Source organism: Epinephelus fuscoguttatus, linkage group LG15 (assembly GCF_011397635.1).
Source record: "Epinephelus fuscoguttatus linkage group LG15, E.fuscoguttatus.final_Chr_v1".
NCBI classification, from domain to species: domain Eukaryota; kingdom Metazoa; phylum Chordata; class Actinopteri; order Perciformes; family Serranidae; genus Epinephelus; species Epinephelus fuscoguttatus.
This window is the reverse complement of record NC_064766.1, coordinates 26,008,772-26,025,298: the sequence shown is the minus strand read 5'-3', so window position 1 is coordinate 26,025,298 and position 16,527 is coordinate 26,008,772. Positions and strand designations below refer to the sequence as shown.

General features: G+C 39.6%; 3 protein-coding genes and 1 pseudogene across 7 annotated transcripts in view; 2 read left to right on the top strand and 2 right to left on the bottom strand.

Moving 5' to 3' along the window:
* Nucleotides 1-1,102: 1,102 nt before the first annotated feature.
* The window catches only part of dcun1d1 (DCN1, defective in cullin neddylation 1, domain containing 1 (S. cerevisiae)), a 39,621-nt gene continuing 24,196 nt past the window's right edge, over nt 1,103-16,527 (bottom strand). For 2 of the 5 annotated variants that reach the window (XM_049598429.1, XM_049598430.1), the window contains exons 2-7: nt 5,362-5,575; nt 4,465-4,633; nt 4,004-4,134; nt 3,554-3,636; nt 3,371-3,467; nt 1,117-1,705 (exon numbers count right to left, since the gene is read on the bottom strand). In XM_049598429.1, coding sequence (XP_049454386.1) covers nt 1,629-1,705; nt 3,371-3,467; nt 3,554-3,636; nt 4,004-4,134; nt 4,465-4,633; nt 5,362-5,575 — 771 coding nt within the window. In that variant the 3' untranslated portion in view covers nt 1,117-1,628. Of the gene's footprint in view, nt 1,706-3,370; nt 3,468-3,553; nt 3,637-4,003; nt 4,135-4,464; nt 4,634-5,361; nt 5,576-6,193; nt 6,274-16,527 lie in introns of those variants that run through there. The other 3 variants (XM_049598426.1, XM_049598432.1, XM_049598427.1) reach the window with 3 other exon arrangements.
* The window catches only part of LOC125902232 (SET domain-containing protein 9-like), a 37,067-nt gene continuing 26,845 nt past the window's right edge, over nt 6,306-16,527 (top strand). The window contains exon 1 of the mRNA XM_049598433.1: nt 6,306-6,714. Coding sequence (XP_049454390.1) covers nt 6,562-6,714 — 153 coding nt within the window. The 5' untranslated portion in view covers nt 6,306-6,561. The remainder of the gene's footprint in view (nt 6,715-16,527) is intronic.
* Nucleotides 6,806-7,373, top strand: LOC125902235 (SET domain-containing protein 9-like; annotated as a pseudogene).
* Nucleotides 8,856-15,784, bottom strand: LOC125902237 (profilin-2-like). The gene is made up of 3 exons (XM_049598436.1): nt 15,541-15,784; nt 11,510-11,702; nt 8,856-9,346 (listed from the first exon to the last, which is right to left on the bottom strand). Exons 1-3 carry the CDS (start codon nt 15,667-15,669, stop codon nt 9,246-9,248), a joined length of 423 nt encoding a protein of 140 aa, XP_049454393.1. The 5' UTR covers nt 15,670-15,784; the 3' UTR covers nt 8,856-9,245.

Sequence of the window (16,527 nt, the reverse complement as noted above, 5' to 3'; positions counted from 1 at the left end):
CCTGGAAGTTGTTAACTTGTACAACTAACAACTTTACAATGTGTTTTACAAAAAGACGGTAAAAAGAGGTTAAGATATGTTGGATATTAAAAAAAATCGTTTATAATAAGAACTATTTTATTTTATTTCAATTTTTACCCTCCCTAGAGCAACAAATATATTTCCTTTGGCCTTCCTAAGTGACTGACAGAAAATGCATGACCATCCCTCCACCATAAATTAGCTACTAGATATTTAAAACTTTTTACTCTTGTCATACATGGTAGTTAATTTGTGTTAATGGTTTAATTTTAGCCAAATTTTAAATGAGATTTATAATAACGCCATTTTGATGAAATATCACTATTTCAAGCTCAGCTTTAGTGATGCTTTTTTTCTGACAGAAGCATTTATCACACATGAGGTGTCCAAGGACTGTTGGAAACTTGAAACCCCAACAGTCATTTCTGTTTTTACAGTTTCTGGTTATGTTAAATAGTGTAATTCTGGCATTTTAAAAGAAAACATACCTTCCAAACCCAGCCGGCTGAGTTTAGAGGGCATTAAAAAATCTGCCGTAAAAGAAGTATAAAATACAACCATTACAATCTGTATGCCCCTCCCCTGACCCAAATGAATGGAAAGTCCCTCTTCAGTACCTAAAATGTTTTTTTGACATGCCTCCTCTGTTTTGCACCCCCCGCTCCCCCATAAATACCACACAGTCCCTTATCAGGTTTTTAACAACATACATTATAAAACATGCCCAAGTGGACTCTGACTTATCGTTCATACAATGTGCAGTTTGTGTATTATCTTATTAGGTATCTTTGCTTATGTATGCAAGACCCCATGTCTACATTCAGCTACAAATGCAGCTACACAAACTTCTCCAAGTTGAAAAAAAAATGTAGCAGTTGAGGGGAAAGTACATTATAGAACCATGAGCTTTACTAAATCAACAAAACAGGATTTACACTGCAGTGAGAGGAACAACGATGTCATTCATCTTAATAGCATCTCACCTAATTTGACTCAAAACAGTCTTCTGCTAATTTAAGAACTCACACAGAGACCTCGCATCTTTAAAGATACCAAATCGAAACATTTATTTTATCTTTTTACATTTGTGTTTAAACAAACAGCATTATGCTTAAAAAATTACAATCAATGTTTTATACTGACTTGTCGCACAAATGCATCATAAAACAGAAACAAAATCAGAAATGCACACAAAAGTATTAAAATTCAATATTTAAAGAATGACGTCCCCTCGCGAACCCTCGTGTTTAGATTACAATTCAAAAGTGTGTCTATCTACTTGCTTCCGAGCGGAGCCCGACCACATCAAGGGGCCAAGATGGTGACTCCTCTCGAGTTGGCTTGAGCGCACACAAAAAGCCCAATACTTTAGATAAAAGTTCCAAACCACCACAAGTTGACCAACAAAGAGATATGCCTTTTATATATATATATGTAAATGCACACACACATATATAAAGTCTCTGCTGTGTAAAATATTTCAGTCCTGAGGGTTGAAAAGGCAACATAGTTCTTAGCTCAGTGCGGTCCCCTTGTCCTCCGATCACTGCGCTCTCTGGTTCTTTAGAAACCTCACGTGTTGGATGTTCCTTTAGTAAGAGCAGCCCTTACACTGCCGTGCTTTTGGTCCCGATGTGTGGTCGTGCAAACTCCACAAAGTCATCAATGAGGACAGGCCATGCTCCTGGTGAAAGGACAAACACAACTCATTATATAAACTGAATCCACCATGTGTGAAGACAAGAATTAGGACTGATGACTGGACTCAACTTGATATTCTAATGACGTCAAACCATACTGAGCCTGTGTGAAGCAAAGTACAGACACTTAAAGGTCTAGTGTGTAGCATTTAGGAAGATGCATTGGCAAAAATGGAATATAATACATTTCCGCAAGTGTTTAATCACCCGAAAATAAGAATTGTTGGGTTTTTGTTACCTTAGGAAGAGCATTTATGTCTGCAAAGGGAGCAGGTGCACATCTACGGAGAGTGCCATGTTGCACCACAATGTTTCTACAGTAGCTCAGAACGAACAAACCAAACACTGGCTCTAAACAGGGACATTCACACCTCTGTCTTTTCCTGTAGTTAGAAGGACCTCTGTGACGAGCAGCATCAGAAAAAACTTTTTTTTTAATGTTAAAGTGCTTTATCAGTGTTTTTACCGGTATAAATGACCAAGTCTATTTGTTCTGGAGAGAAATACCCCTCTTCACTGAACTTATCAGAATCAGAAATACTTTTTTGATCCATGAGGAGACATTATGATTCGTTACAGTCGCTCTGATGTAAAGAATAGAGAATTATGAGACGTAAGAATAGGAGTATGAAATACAAGTGCGTAAATATTAAGTAATAAAATACAAAAAATAGAAATAAAAATTTGCAACATGCTACCATGTTAACACTAGTACTTAAGATATTAAGAATAAAATATACATCTTCACTGCTGAAGTGTGTGTGGCACGCCATTTACAAAGCTCTGCAGCAGACAAGCATGCCTTTCTGATTTCTTTTCTTTTTTTTTTTAAATGGTGCGTCACGTTTGACGTCACAGACAAGCTGGAAAACAGTTACGTAAAACGAGAGAAGCAGCATGGATGCCAGTAGAAGTGTTTCTGCAATTACTTCATTTTATTCTTTACTTATTCAGTCTCTTAAAACTTGGTGCCGACTACTTTGGAACAATGTTTGAGCATTGCCTGGGCGTGGTATTTTGTGGTGGCATCTCACTGTAACTCATCGGTAAAGGCTAAAATTACTACATTGACACGGGTTTGGTATTTCCATCACTGCCAATTGGAGCCGAAGCTGATAAATACCTGTGACTGCTGCAGCGTCATTTGACCCATGTGTGAATGTAGATTGTAACCTTTCCCATTACATGCAGAAGCCACGTTTGCGGGTTAAAGTGGGGTTTTTGTGCAGTGAGACAGGGGCTGAAGAGACCTCGACAGATAATTTGTCCCACAGTGAAAACCTCCTGAACGTCTCGATCAAAGAAGGTTAGCACACATTACGTTACCAGAGGAAAAAGGTGACCTCATGGTAGCAAGTGCTGGGCTAGTGGCCCATCTACGACAACCTAAACAGTGTCAGAGAAACACTGATTTGTAAAGTGAAACTGCTTTGTCAAGTGTTTATACCGGTTTGAATCACCTAGAGTGTTTAGTCTGGAGAGAAAGAGACCTCTGCGGGAGCTCACGCTTGGAACACTGTAAAAGTTTCAGTTGAATCCTACACACTGTTCCTTTAATTGAATAAACTGAAGGAAAAATTACAGGTCATAGTGCATGTGCATGCACACAGGGATAAATGGGTTCACTTCCAGCTGAGTGTTGTACAAACCTTCCTCATCATAATTTGACATGTCATCCGTGATCATTGTGCTGAAGTCTAGTAAGAGGTTCCAAGTGTCCTTAGGAATTGATCTTTTGTGGTGCTCCTGCAAAAGATGAGGGGCAAAGTTGAAGAAGTCAACAAGAAGTAATAATACTTTCAGAGTAATCTTGAGTATGATTATCAACTTACAACTAAAAATTGGTTCCACAAGTCCAGGAACTTGAATCTTCCAGCCAGTACTAAATTCCAATATGCAATTGCCATATCTAAATCTGCAAGACAACCAGAGATAGGTCTATATACTTTCGACAAATAGGGTTGCAAAGGTATGAGATTTTCATGGTACAATAACCTTCTCAGAAAATATCGCAGTTTCATGGTATTACAGAATTTATATTAGAATGACCCTTAAAGGAATTAAAACAGAAGGGTTAGTGTCAGTTTAACAAACTTGAAACCATTTTGTTGATGGAAGTATGCGTTAAAAGTCTTCTCCTAGAAAATAACTAAAATAATGGGGAGATTCAACGTCCAGTTGCAGTTTTTTCAATATCATAGTTAAGCAAACATACACGGTACAATAACTTAACCCTATCAACAAACAAACAGTTGATTTGAGGAGCATTAAAAGATTCTTACCCAAACCTTTCTGGCCAGGATTCTTTGCAAAATTAAATGTAAACTGGTAAAAGTCCTTAAATTTCCCTTGGTCCTTTAACTCTTGCTCCATCTTTGGCAGCTGAGCTTTTAGCTTGTCTATGCTGTCACACCTGGGGACACACAACGCAGACTGTTAGGTTTTGCCAGACAAACAGGATTTTTCTTTTCTGTGGGGTATATTCATCTGTTGTAGTAAAACTAAGCAATTCATAAGAATCATGTGTATGTATAACGTTAACTTTTTCAAACAGATATTAAGTAATCGGTTTATATTTGACATCTTCCACAGTCTAAACATATAAAAGAGGCATTTCTGTGACACACTGTATGAGTACCTAGAATATACAGTAGCTCTGTTTAAGTTTGATGATAAAGTCCATTTTACAGACAACAAAGGAGGAGTTTGGGGGTTGTTTGTACATCTGAAAAGACATCCTCACCCCTGTTCTGCCATGCCGTCCATGAACTCCTGTTTTGAAAACTCGCACTGTGTTGCTGCCCTGAACTTCCAGGCTATGAGGAGGACACTTATACTGGTTGGGTCCAGAGCCAGGTCGTCACAGAACTGCTGGATCCCATCAATGCCAATCTTGTTGTCATCGTGAGGATCTAAGTGTGAGAGCATTAAGAGTGAATTGATTATTACTTTACAGCAAAATTGACTTTTTTTCCGATTAATATTACTCAATATTTTCAGTGTTGTACTGTGTGATTTATTCCTAAGCTGTCTATCAAAACTGTAACAAGCTGAAAACTACATTGACCATTACTGTGGTGCTTTATTTGTACCCAGAGGAAAGGAAAATTCAAAATAAGATCTCTTCTTTGTCCAGCCTAACTGTGCTCAATATAACATCATATGAGATTATGACCATTTTATCTTACTTCTTAAATTTAGCTCGTGAGAATAGCCTTCCTCTTGTGTCAGCACAATCCTAATTTAAGAGCTTGACGTGCTCTTTTTCCTCTCACACTGCAGTAATCTTCATTTGTCTGAAATAATCAGCTTTTGAGATAACAGTAAGATCCAAAAGAAGACTTGATTGGCTTGTAAACAACTTCAGAAATTTGCCTCAGTGATCAAATCCAAGTCTCCACTCTGTATATTTATTTTATCTGTTATCAGAGTTGAGAAACCTCTGAGAACCCTGTGAGTACAGCAGAAAAAAATGTGCCTATTTATTCTTTTGCTCCTCATTTCTCCTAAGGAGGGTTTAGAAGAAACAGATCAGAATTTAGTTATCTCCGATTCAGACAGAAGCTGATTTATTTCTGATGAGACAAAGACTACCATGAGCTGCAAATGTTTCCCCCTATATTATAAAGGCTTTCCATACCTCTATATCTGTTGAACAGCTGATCAAGCTTCTTCTTGTCTAAGGCCCCCTTTAGATTTGAAACATAGAGCTCTGGATTTTGGAAAAACTTGTCAGTGGCAACATCTAGTTTCCAGTCATTCTGTGACAGACAGGTCAGTGCAGTCTTCTCATTGGATTGCGTGAAAATCATGAACTGGCGAACTTTATCCTTCTGTGAGGACTTCAGCTTGTTCTGCACAAAGACACATAAAACACTTGTTGTAATGAGACACGAACAGACTGATGTTAAGGACAGCAATAGTTAAATCAAACACATCATTTATCTGTTGTTATATATAGAAGGGAACTCTTACCAGGCAACATTTCTCACAATAACCACAAAGGGTAGGCTAGTAGTTAGCAACATAAACACACCATGGTTTAATAGCAATGAGAGAACTAGCAATAACATGCTAACCTGACAGCAGAGACCGACTTGCTATGTGTTGACCGGCTGGCTAATATCTTTACATTTATGATAGCATTCAACAAGCGAGTTCGCCATTAAAAACATATGGACAACAATACATAGCTTTCGCTCTTCCAGTGTACATAACGTTAGCTAATTTTGTTTGTCAGTTGGCTTAAAGGCTAGCTTAGCTAGCTAACTAGGCGAGCTGGCTAGTCTCACCGTGCACTACTTAGCTAATGCTAACGTCGCGAGCTACGTTTATTTTCATTATATAAAGGCAATGTTCGCTCGTTAGCGATGCTTTTTGACTGTACCACTCGCCCCAGCGTGGAAGTTAATGTTTGCGAGCACTGTTTACATTTGTGTCACGACACAGGACTAAAAACAGTGATTTCTTACCATGTTTGTCTTTGCCCGACTCTCTTTCCTCCCATCCAGCTGGCTAATGCGCGTAAAGTTTTTACGACTAACGTAAAAACTACTTCCGGTTGAAGCGTCACTATTAGAAATAAAAGTAAAAAAATGATCGGTCGTTAATTATGCCTGGCTTAAAGTGTTAAATTATTTGATTTTATACTCATTAACTAAAACATTATAAAAAATGTCGCAAACCGAAAAATATCTTATCAAAGTTTGACAGTTCTGAGACGAATTTTGATATCTCAACAAATGTGCTTTTTATTTTGGAGCGACTTACCGGAAGTGACTCTGAAATCCACAAAAACAAGCTCCTTCCCCCATGTCCGACATATCAGACGTCGACCTGGATGTTTAGAACTGCTCTAAAAAGATTTCAGAACAAATGGAAATCGTACAGACACAGGTTTGTGCCTTGGATTATACTGAACCTGTCTAAAAATGAGAAAACTCTGCGGCAGGTGCCGGAGCTCTCTGAGGACAAGCTGGTGCCGGATGAGGAGGTGTCACATAGCTTACTGCAGCTCTTCAGACTCCTGCTCAGGAGCCAACATGTCACCCATGGGAGCCCTGAGCAACTCAAACTCACTTTCTCAGACAGGTAACCAGCGAAGAAGACCAAGGTGGAGGGAGCTCAGTGTGTGGAGATGATGCCATGTTTCAGTGTCTTGGGTTCTGCATTGACCGGAGGCCTAGCACTTTGCCCTTTGCAGGGAGTGTTTGTCACCAAGGGATTTGTACCCAAAGGAGCCACAGTGGCCATGTACCCTGGCACAGTCTATCAAGCCTATGAGCCAATTCTCCTCCAGTCCATCAGGAACCCTTTTGTATTCAGGTGTATTGATGGTGTCCTGATTGATGGCAATGACAAAGGCATCTCCAAAATGGTGTTCAACTCCTGCAGTGGCAGGGACAGACTGGGGCCCTTCATGATGAGTGACACCAGCTGGCTGACAGAAAGTCCACTAAACCCACTTGCTGTTGGTCAGTATGTGAACAACTGCTCCAACGAGTCACCTGCCAACATGTGCTACCAGGAGTATGATGTGCCACATAAGTTTCCCATCGAGCTTCGCCAGTATTTGCCTAATGTCAACTACAGCAATGACACACAGAGGCCTCTGCGCTGTGTTGTCCTTGTATCCCTTGGATTATACTGAACCTGTCTAAAAATGAGAAAACTCTGCGGCAGGTGCCGGAGCTCTCTGAGGACAAGCTGGTGCCAGATGAGGAGGTGTCACATAGCTTACTGCAGCTCTTCAGACTCCTGCTCAGGAGCCAACATTGCTGCAGTAAGCTATGTGACACCTCCTCATCTGGCACCAGCTTGTCCTCAGAGAGCTCCGGCACCTGCCGCAGAGTTTTCTCATTTTTAGACAGGTTCAGTATAATCCAGTTAGTCCGGCTGGAGTTGGACTCTGTGTTCTGCGCATGCACCACTTTTTCTTTCGTGGGTTTTCAGCCGTAAGAAGAAGAAGGAGATGACGTAGCAGCAGTTCAGTATAACATGCAGTAACTCCCAAAAAACAAACACCATGGCGACCGAGAAGCAGAAGATGCACCTCTGGACGGAGGAGGAAACGACATTCATGCTCCGCCAGCTAGCATCGTTAGCTTCATCTTCAGGTCAACCGGAACTAGTTCAATATGCACTATATTAAAAAAGACACAGCGCCGCCCATGGAGGCAGAGTTAGACATACTTGGTCAGAAATTTGATTTTCTTTTATAGTCAGCTATCTAAAAATTGTATGTAAGATCTATAAATATACGATAAAAACTATTCAATGAAATGATTCATTTCTTACTTTCTTTGATATTTTTGTCACATATGCACTGAGGATTGCTGGGTGATATGTATGTTGATGTTGTCTAATGTTAAGTCTGTATTTCTGTCAAGACAACACATGCACAATAGCGTGCACTGGGGCCCATCGTAACTTCCTTACTTCACTGGGTGGGAGCCTGATTGGAAGTTTATCATTGATGGCAAATAATAAGCCTGTTTCCTTGGCTATGTCTGTGTTGCCCCCACGTGTTTGGGGACGGGGCGGGGCGGGGGGGAAAGAACTCCACATAACAGGCGTGTTGTGATTTACAGAAAAATTTACAAATGGCAGAAGCCGACTGACTGTCACAGAGGTGGAATGTCCACTGAGACTCCAGGACGTGGTGACATTATCATGACGATATCTTTGAGACCTCAGCAATGCTGACCTTTCACTACAACTCAAACAATAGCCCAACACCACATCATTAACTTTTAAGACCACATTCAGGTACAACAGCAAAAGCATGTGATGGAGGGTAGAGGATGTTGTGCTTGAGGGTGGTACACACATACAGGACTTTTGTCAGAGAAAATTGGTCTTTTCTTTAATGGAGGCTTGAAAGATGGAGGCAGAAGAGAAGATGGTTTTGGCTGGAATATTATGCTGGGACAGAGAGAGGACAGGGCTGGGATCTGTATGCTAAAGAGGGTATGCATGCAACTTTTAAATGCCCACATGCTAAAGAAACAAAAACTGGCATCTTTAGTAATGCTCAAAATGCAAAACTATGCAAACTATCACCACCATTACATGTGTACTTCCCCTTGGAATATTAGCCAGTTGCTAAGTGAATGTTAAACAAGGCGAGTCCAATTTTTTTTTGTTTACACTTTTATTTTTGCACAATCTTTTGGTTAATAAACATTTTAATGAACATGCCATTACTGTAGTGCCAAAAAAAACAAAAACATGAGAAGTACAATATTAAAGTGGGGAGGGTTTATATAAAAAAAGGGAGTGTGGAAGGAGATAAGCAAACAGAAGGCTGTTTATAAAAGTAGACTGGGGAGGACGTAACATGCCATCTAATCCTGGAAGTAGTAGTGTCAACACAATGCAGTTGGGAGGGAGTGAGCTGCTAAGTTGATGGATGGGTGGAGAGGTTGCTTAATATCCAGACTTTCTCAGGTACTCAGCCATTCCATGTGCTTTCTTGTTAAGATTTCCACCATGGACCGCCTCCTTTCCCATGACTAAAAAACATTAAAACCCTGAATCCCTCAAGTATTTTGCCATCGAGTGAGCCTTCTTATTCAATCCGCCTCCATGGACCTCTTCTTCTTTGCCCATTACAAGAACCAAAACTGAAAGAGAAGAGATAGAAAAGGGACAGTTAAAAAAAGCAAAAAAAGGTAAGGGAAAGGCATTCCTAGTAAGAAGTATCATCACCAGAAGTGTCCAGGGATATTCAACAGTGTGCCATACAGGGCTAACAGGGTTGCTTTGTTACCATAGACTGCAGCAGGTGATTCTAGGGATGCACCAATTTCTTGGCTAAATTCGTGTTGCAAATCAGCAGGAGGAGAGCTACTTGCTCCTCATTTCCACTTACGTATGCGACTAGTGTCCGTAGATCTGTAATGATACGGATGACGCCTCTAGTGTCCAACGCACTGAAGTGCATTTCTTTATGGATGACTAGAAACCTGATAGAAACTACCTGTAGCCGTGGAGGAGGCTAATTTTGTCAGGTTTTTGCCATCTAGTAGTTTGGAACATGTGGTTGGAACATTACTGGGACAAAAACAGCACCTGCCAGGTATGTGGCATGTTTTATGAGATATCTAATTAAAAAGATGTATGAACAGCTGAATGAATCATAATAATGAGTCTTTTTTTCCCCGTTGAAGGTTTTTTTGGGGGGGAGTTTTTCCTTATCCACTGTGAGGGTCCAAAGTTCCGAGGGATCTCGTATGCTGTAATGTCCTCAGAGGCAAACTGTTATTTGTGATGTTGGGCTTCATAAAATTGAATTGATTGACCGATAATGACGATCTGACTGTATAGTGTCTAACCATATTTTAGCAGAACAACGCTACTCTGATTCACAACGTGTTAAAACTAGATCAACAGGTTCTTTTTAAAACAGACAAACTAACTTGACGATCACAGGTAACTAAACTGAAGAAAATAGCCTGTTAGCCAGTTAGCAGCATGTTAGCTAAGCTAATACACTGTCATATGGTCTCTCCGAAATCCACTGCAAGAGTTCCAATTTTTTAACGTACTCGAAATATTACGGAGGGGAAAGCACATCGGATGTCACAGAGACTCCCATAGGAATGTATGGACTTCTAGTCGCCTTGTCTCCGTACATATACGCAAGCGGAAATGAGGCCTTAATGTTAGCTGTTAGCAGCAGGTAGTAAGAAAAAAAAGTATGAAAAAATGTATGAAAAATATAAATATATTGGGGGAAGGTAAATTATAAAGTTATCATGAGGTGTTTAAATGTAATCACGTAAAACTTAGTTTTGGTGAGAAACTTGAATAAATACAGATGTTTTAAGAGGGGAAATTTGTAATTTTTTTTTCACAGCAATATAAAACAGACATTACAGAGGGAATTATGATCCATTATGTATTGTAAAAAAGGCTTTTGAAGCAGTTTTTTAAAGACGGTTTCCCACATAATCATCTGGCAGCACAGTTATGTTATTTTTCCCTTTAATAAAGTCTGCCAAAGCTTTGTTAGCTATGAACAACTGTACAGACTAAAAACGGCTTGTGAAAACAGAGCTATTTTGTAGCCAATGATCACGAGTCTTGGATGTCAGATCGCTGAGGAGCGTGTGAGAAACACTGGAGCAATTTCAGACGTCGAGGACCACAAAGGCAAATAGACTGGAGTAGGCAAACCCTGGTTTACATGATGTTTATAATGAAAAGCTGACTGTTATGTAAATGTAGGAAATATTCTAACTTCACAAGTCTGCATCTATAAGCTTAGCCCCAGGGCGTCATATGATGTTGTGGCCCTGTTTCAATAAAGCGATTTAGGTGAATAATTCTGGCAGTTAGATCTGACATGACAGAGAATTTATTGGCAATAAAACTGCAGCTAGGGATTATCGTCATGATCTAATAATCTGCAGGAATTATATTGTCAATATAACATAAATAAATAGTGGAAAGTGCCCTGCATAATTTACCAACGCCTGAGGTGACATTTTTAAATATCATGTTTTCTCTGACCAACTGTCCAAAAATCCAAAGCTATTCATGCATGACAAACAAAGCTTCAAATTCTAACATTTAAGAAGCTGGACCGAGCAAACGTTGGCCAGGAGAGGAAGTTCTTTTAAATTATCTCCCTGATTGTCAGTCTGCACTTCCTTAACTTACAAAACTCATGTGATGTAGCTGTCACAGCCCTGTGATGTTTCTCCACTAAAAACATTATGTTTTAACCCATGAAGACAGAACTTTAATGCTATGACGATGGCGTTTTAAAACTACACTTTTACCTTTTCCAGCTCTTCCCACAGAGACATTGTATGTAGGTTCGCCTCCTGAGCTCTTTGTCCTGATGTCCATTGTCCAGTCCCCATCATCATAGAGGCTGTCTCTGAGGACAGAATACTTCTTTGAGCCCAGGGTGAGACCGTTGGTGTACAAGGTCTCCCTGTCCTTGCCGATAAGGACGTCAATTTCTTGAGACTGAAAAACACAGAAAACCACAGGATTGGGACAATGTCAGTCAGACCCTCAGATACATATAACATGCTTCCAGTGACATGACATAATTCCTCAGAGTATAAGAGACACAAAAATGTCCACAAGAAAGGGCATGAATTCTCCACTGCTCTGTTAAGGTAAAAAAAAATTCTTTATTATACTAGCTACACTATAATAAAAACATAAATGATATAATTTAATGAAATAGTGAACCTTTACTATCTAGGGGATTTATTTCCTCTCTCGGTGACATCATCTACCCATGCATCAGGAGTTAGCATTCATTGTTTTAATAGCCTTTTTGTTTTGTTAGGAAGAAAGCGTTGACAAGTATTGTTCCATTTCCTTTACAGATACAAAGAATTTAGTTTTTAGTTTGCAAATTTACATCTGCAAATGTTCACTGGATAGAGTTATTGTATCAGTTTAAATGAAACCTCTTTAACTTCTTTGTTAGGAGAAACTTTTGTGGTATGCCCAAAACATTCTTCTTGTCAATTATCACTGATGAAATAACTCCAATAAAATGTTGCTGCAGGAATAGAAACCATGCTGTCCTGAAACAAAGCCCCTTTTCTGGAGTTCATATGTCTATTAAAGAAAAAACAAACTTGACTAATGGAGATTGAACTGGATTGGGGGTGACACTGTTCAAGGCAGAGTGATCTGCATTCCTAAATAATATGTACCAGATGGGAGGGCATCAAAAACTAGAGAAAATTCTTTTGGGGTTAGGGACTGTTCACTATTTGTAAGGTAGGAGGGGTGGTGCAAAAAGGAGGAGGCATGTCAAAGAATTTTGTAAGCACTGGGGAGGGACTTTTTTGGTTTACAATTTTAATAATTCTATTTTGAATTTATTCTACCATAAGTTTGGAAGGCACATGTTCTTTAATAATGGCCAAAAGTACTCTATTCATCATAGCCAGAAACTGTTAAAAACAGAATTTTTTTGGTGTTCTCATTTCCGACAGTCCCTGGACACCTCATGTGTGATGGATGCTTTCATTAGAAAAACAAACAAACAATAAAAATCTTCCCTTAAAATAGTGAGATTTATTTTTTTAAAAAAATGAAATAAAATTTTAAAAAAAGCCTTGCCCCACTTACCTGGTGTTCCTGATATGTATATTAGAGCTACATTACATCGAAAAGCTACAGAAAATAAACTTGCCGCTATGCTACATTACTTGGAAAGTTATCCACCTAAGATTTCTGCAACAATGAATTTCCATCACATTTCTAAAACTTTTCAATTATTTTTACTAATTCCATGGCTAAAATGTGCTTGCTAAAGCCTATGATTCTTCCAAGTTGTCTACGACTATGGGAACCCTACAACCACCATGGATGACAAGAGTGAAAAATGGAGGCTGTTTTCAACTCCAGGATTTCGTCTTAAACTTTTAACTTTCAAACACCACAGGGATGTTTTAACAATCTAATAACCAATTTATGGTTGAGGGAAGTTCGTGCATTTTCTGCCAGTCACTCAGGGAAGCTCAAGGAAAATTATTTGTAGTTTTGGGGAGCATCAAAGTGGAAAAAACAAACAAACAAACAAAAAAAAAAAACAAAGTCAAACCCCAGCCACCCTCCTCTGATAAAGAACAGTCCCTAATTGGTATATTGTATCTGAATAGTTGTATAGTAGTCCTTCTTCATTAAACAATTGATTAACAAGCAAAATTCCATTGTAAAATCATCTATCATAAAATGACTTGTTCATATTTAAGATACTGCATTTGTTTCAAGAAAGTGTGCTTGCAAATCAGCGCCTGTCTATTGATAGTAGATCCTAGATTGTTTGTGCGAACTGATCAACAATCCCCATGTGTAATCTGTAAATATGAAACAAACTTCCAGAAAAACCAAAATAGTTGTAATCTAAAAAAACAAAAAACAAAAAAATAAATACTTTGCAGTTATAAAAAAAAACGGATCAAACTAAATCCACAAATGAAGAAAATATCTGTCAATACATCTATTTTTTTCTACAAATAAATTAAATGCATCTGCGAATATCTTCCAAATAAATACAGCTTTAAAACAGATATTTGTGATTCCAGTTTTTATTTGTGCATCTAAGTTCTGGTCTTGTAGATTTCTCTGCAAGAGTCTTTTTATGTTTGAAGTCTGTTTTGTTTTAATTGTAAATCTGTTTCATATTTACCGAATATTTTTCTGAGTTAACAAACCTTTGTTGCATTTTAGGAAGTTGCGTTACATTAACAGATTACACACTTGCACCCAGACTGTCGATCTGCTCACAGAAATAACACTGAGGCACATCTATCTCCATACAAGTCCCTCAGTTTCTGGGACTGACCACATCTCATCCCTGCAGTAAGTAGCGGAAGTAAAGTGACGTCTTTGCACCGGACTAGCTCTCATGCCGTCCCTCTCAATGAATTAAAAAAAAAAAACACATTGTCATTCCCATCAAGGATACAAATGCATGCATGAATATGCGGCTAGAATGCTTGCTTTAATAATAAGGAAGCCTGGTAGTAAGCTGACCAAACGTCCACCGGAGCTATTTAGCCTTATAACCACAGGTAGCCGGTAAAGCAGCAGCTTAACGTTAGCTAATCAAAGCGGCCATGCACACAAAAGCATGCACGTTTTCTTAAGTCAGACACCGTCTACTTGCTGGTTTTAAATTGGCGTTAGGTTATTAAAAGCAGCGCCTGGATGTTTTTTATTACTGCCTGTTAACGGTAACTGATTGGTTTATGCTTTTATGGCACGTGAAAGTAGTGATGGGCAAATGAAGCTTCATGAAGCACTGAAGCTTTTCATCAAATTGGTTCACTCAAGGGCAAAGCTTCTTGATACTTCATTTGCTCTACTAAGCCATCTACTGGACAAAAAAAGCTATTACAATTAGTGGTTTGTATATATATTTTTAAACTGAATTGAATAAATGTACTCTCCATTATAGTAACAGTAAAGATATGATGCACCTATATTAATATAGTGTGTATTTTTAAAGATATATCTTTTGGGGGCATTCTGCCTTTAACAGACGGGACAGGGAGGCGTGGGAGGGTGGGGGGGAGGGGGGATGACATGCAGCAAGGGGCCACAGGCTGGATTCGAACGTGGGCCGCTGCAGCAACAGCCTTGTACATGGGGCGCTTGCTCTACCACTAAGCCACTGACGCCCCAATATAGTGTGTATTTTTTACACACTATATTATTTTTGTATTATTGTATTTTGTGGATTTAAACCTTAACTTTTTGAAATTACAATGGTCACACCCTCCAAACTATCCAAACTCTCAACTGTCAAAAACTCTCCTCTATCACAACCACACATTTTGAATGAAACCTATGGGGTTTATATAGCTATCAAATACTCGCGCCAAGATCTGAACAACTTCCTGAACCAGTCACGTGGTACAGCCGGTCAGCGAGGCTTCGGACGTCACCAATGACGTCACTCGTCTGAAACGACACAAGCCTCGATACGCGCATCGCGGAAACACTTCCTGGATTACTCGACACACGCTTCGAAGCCTCGGCACGGCAAGTCACATCACTACGTGAAAGCCACAATAAGTGAAGTCTTATCTGATCAACACGAGGTCTAATCTCGCAACGTTTCCTTAGCAGGAAATAACCGAGACAGGCCAACGGTAAACTAGCTAGCACACAAGCTAGCACGGTACTGTTAGCTTGCTAGTCATTTAGACCCTGCGAGGTAACAGTTTTTCACGCTATTCCGTCTGACGAGCGACTGCGTGGGTGATACATAAACAACAGTGTCAAACGGGGCCGCACTTTAAATTCAATTAAACCATTTAGCCCTTCTTACCGTGATATTGTTGAAAGTACCACCGCCAGGTACTGCCAAAACACATTTGGCGTCCACATATTCAACAATGGCACAATCCTGACAGCTGTTATCGGCCATCAGGTTTTCCACGTAGGTTTGCCAAGACATATTCAAGAAACTGGTGCTCTATAAAAATCCGTACAGCTTCGGGTTGCCGAGCAGGAGACAGCCAAATGTGGAGAAAAACCCTACCCTACCCTACAGTAGTAGCAGGAATGACTCCCTGTACCTGTCATCGTGACACTCCCTCCCATATGTAAGCGGGGTGTGTAATGAAGGAGGTGGAGCAGAGGGAGACCTGGTACGTTAATCATCCTGTAGAAACATGATCAGACAAACAAACTTGTCTAACCAGTATTTATGTGGCACGATGTGAGGAAACAATTGGGCAAGGTTTCCTTCTTGATGCCAGGCGTTATATTGTAAACTTCCACTACTTACTGGACTTGAGTAATTCCAAATTGATATTAAACAGCCTTTTCTTTGCACTTTTCACCCGGATCCTTACACTATTATAACCAACATCGTGTAATATCCTTGTGTTTTCCTCTCATATGAAGTGTTTTAGCCCAATGTTACAATCACCATGACCTGCTTCCCTCTGTATTGCCATTGTTCTTCTACACTGAACAAAAATATAAACGCACCACTTTTGTTTTTGCTCCCATTTTTCATGAGCTGAACTCAAAGATCTAAAACATTTTCTATCCACACTAAAGACCATTTCCTCACAAATCTGTCTAAATCTGTGTTAGTGAGCACTTCTCCTTTGCCGAGATAATCCATCCCACCTCACAGGTGTGGCATATCAAGATGCTGATTAGACAGCATGAATATTGCACAGGTGTGCCTTAGGCTGGCCACAATAAAAGGCCACTCTGAAATGTGCAGTTTTGCTTTATTGGGGGGGGGGGGGGGGGGTTCAGAAAACCAGTCAGTATCTGGTGTGACCACCATTTGCCTCAT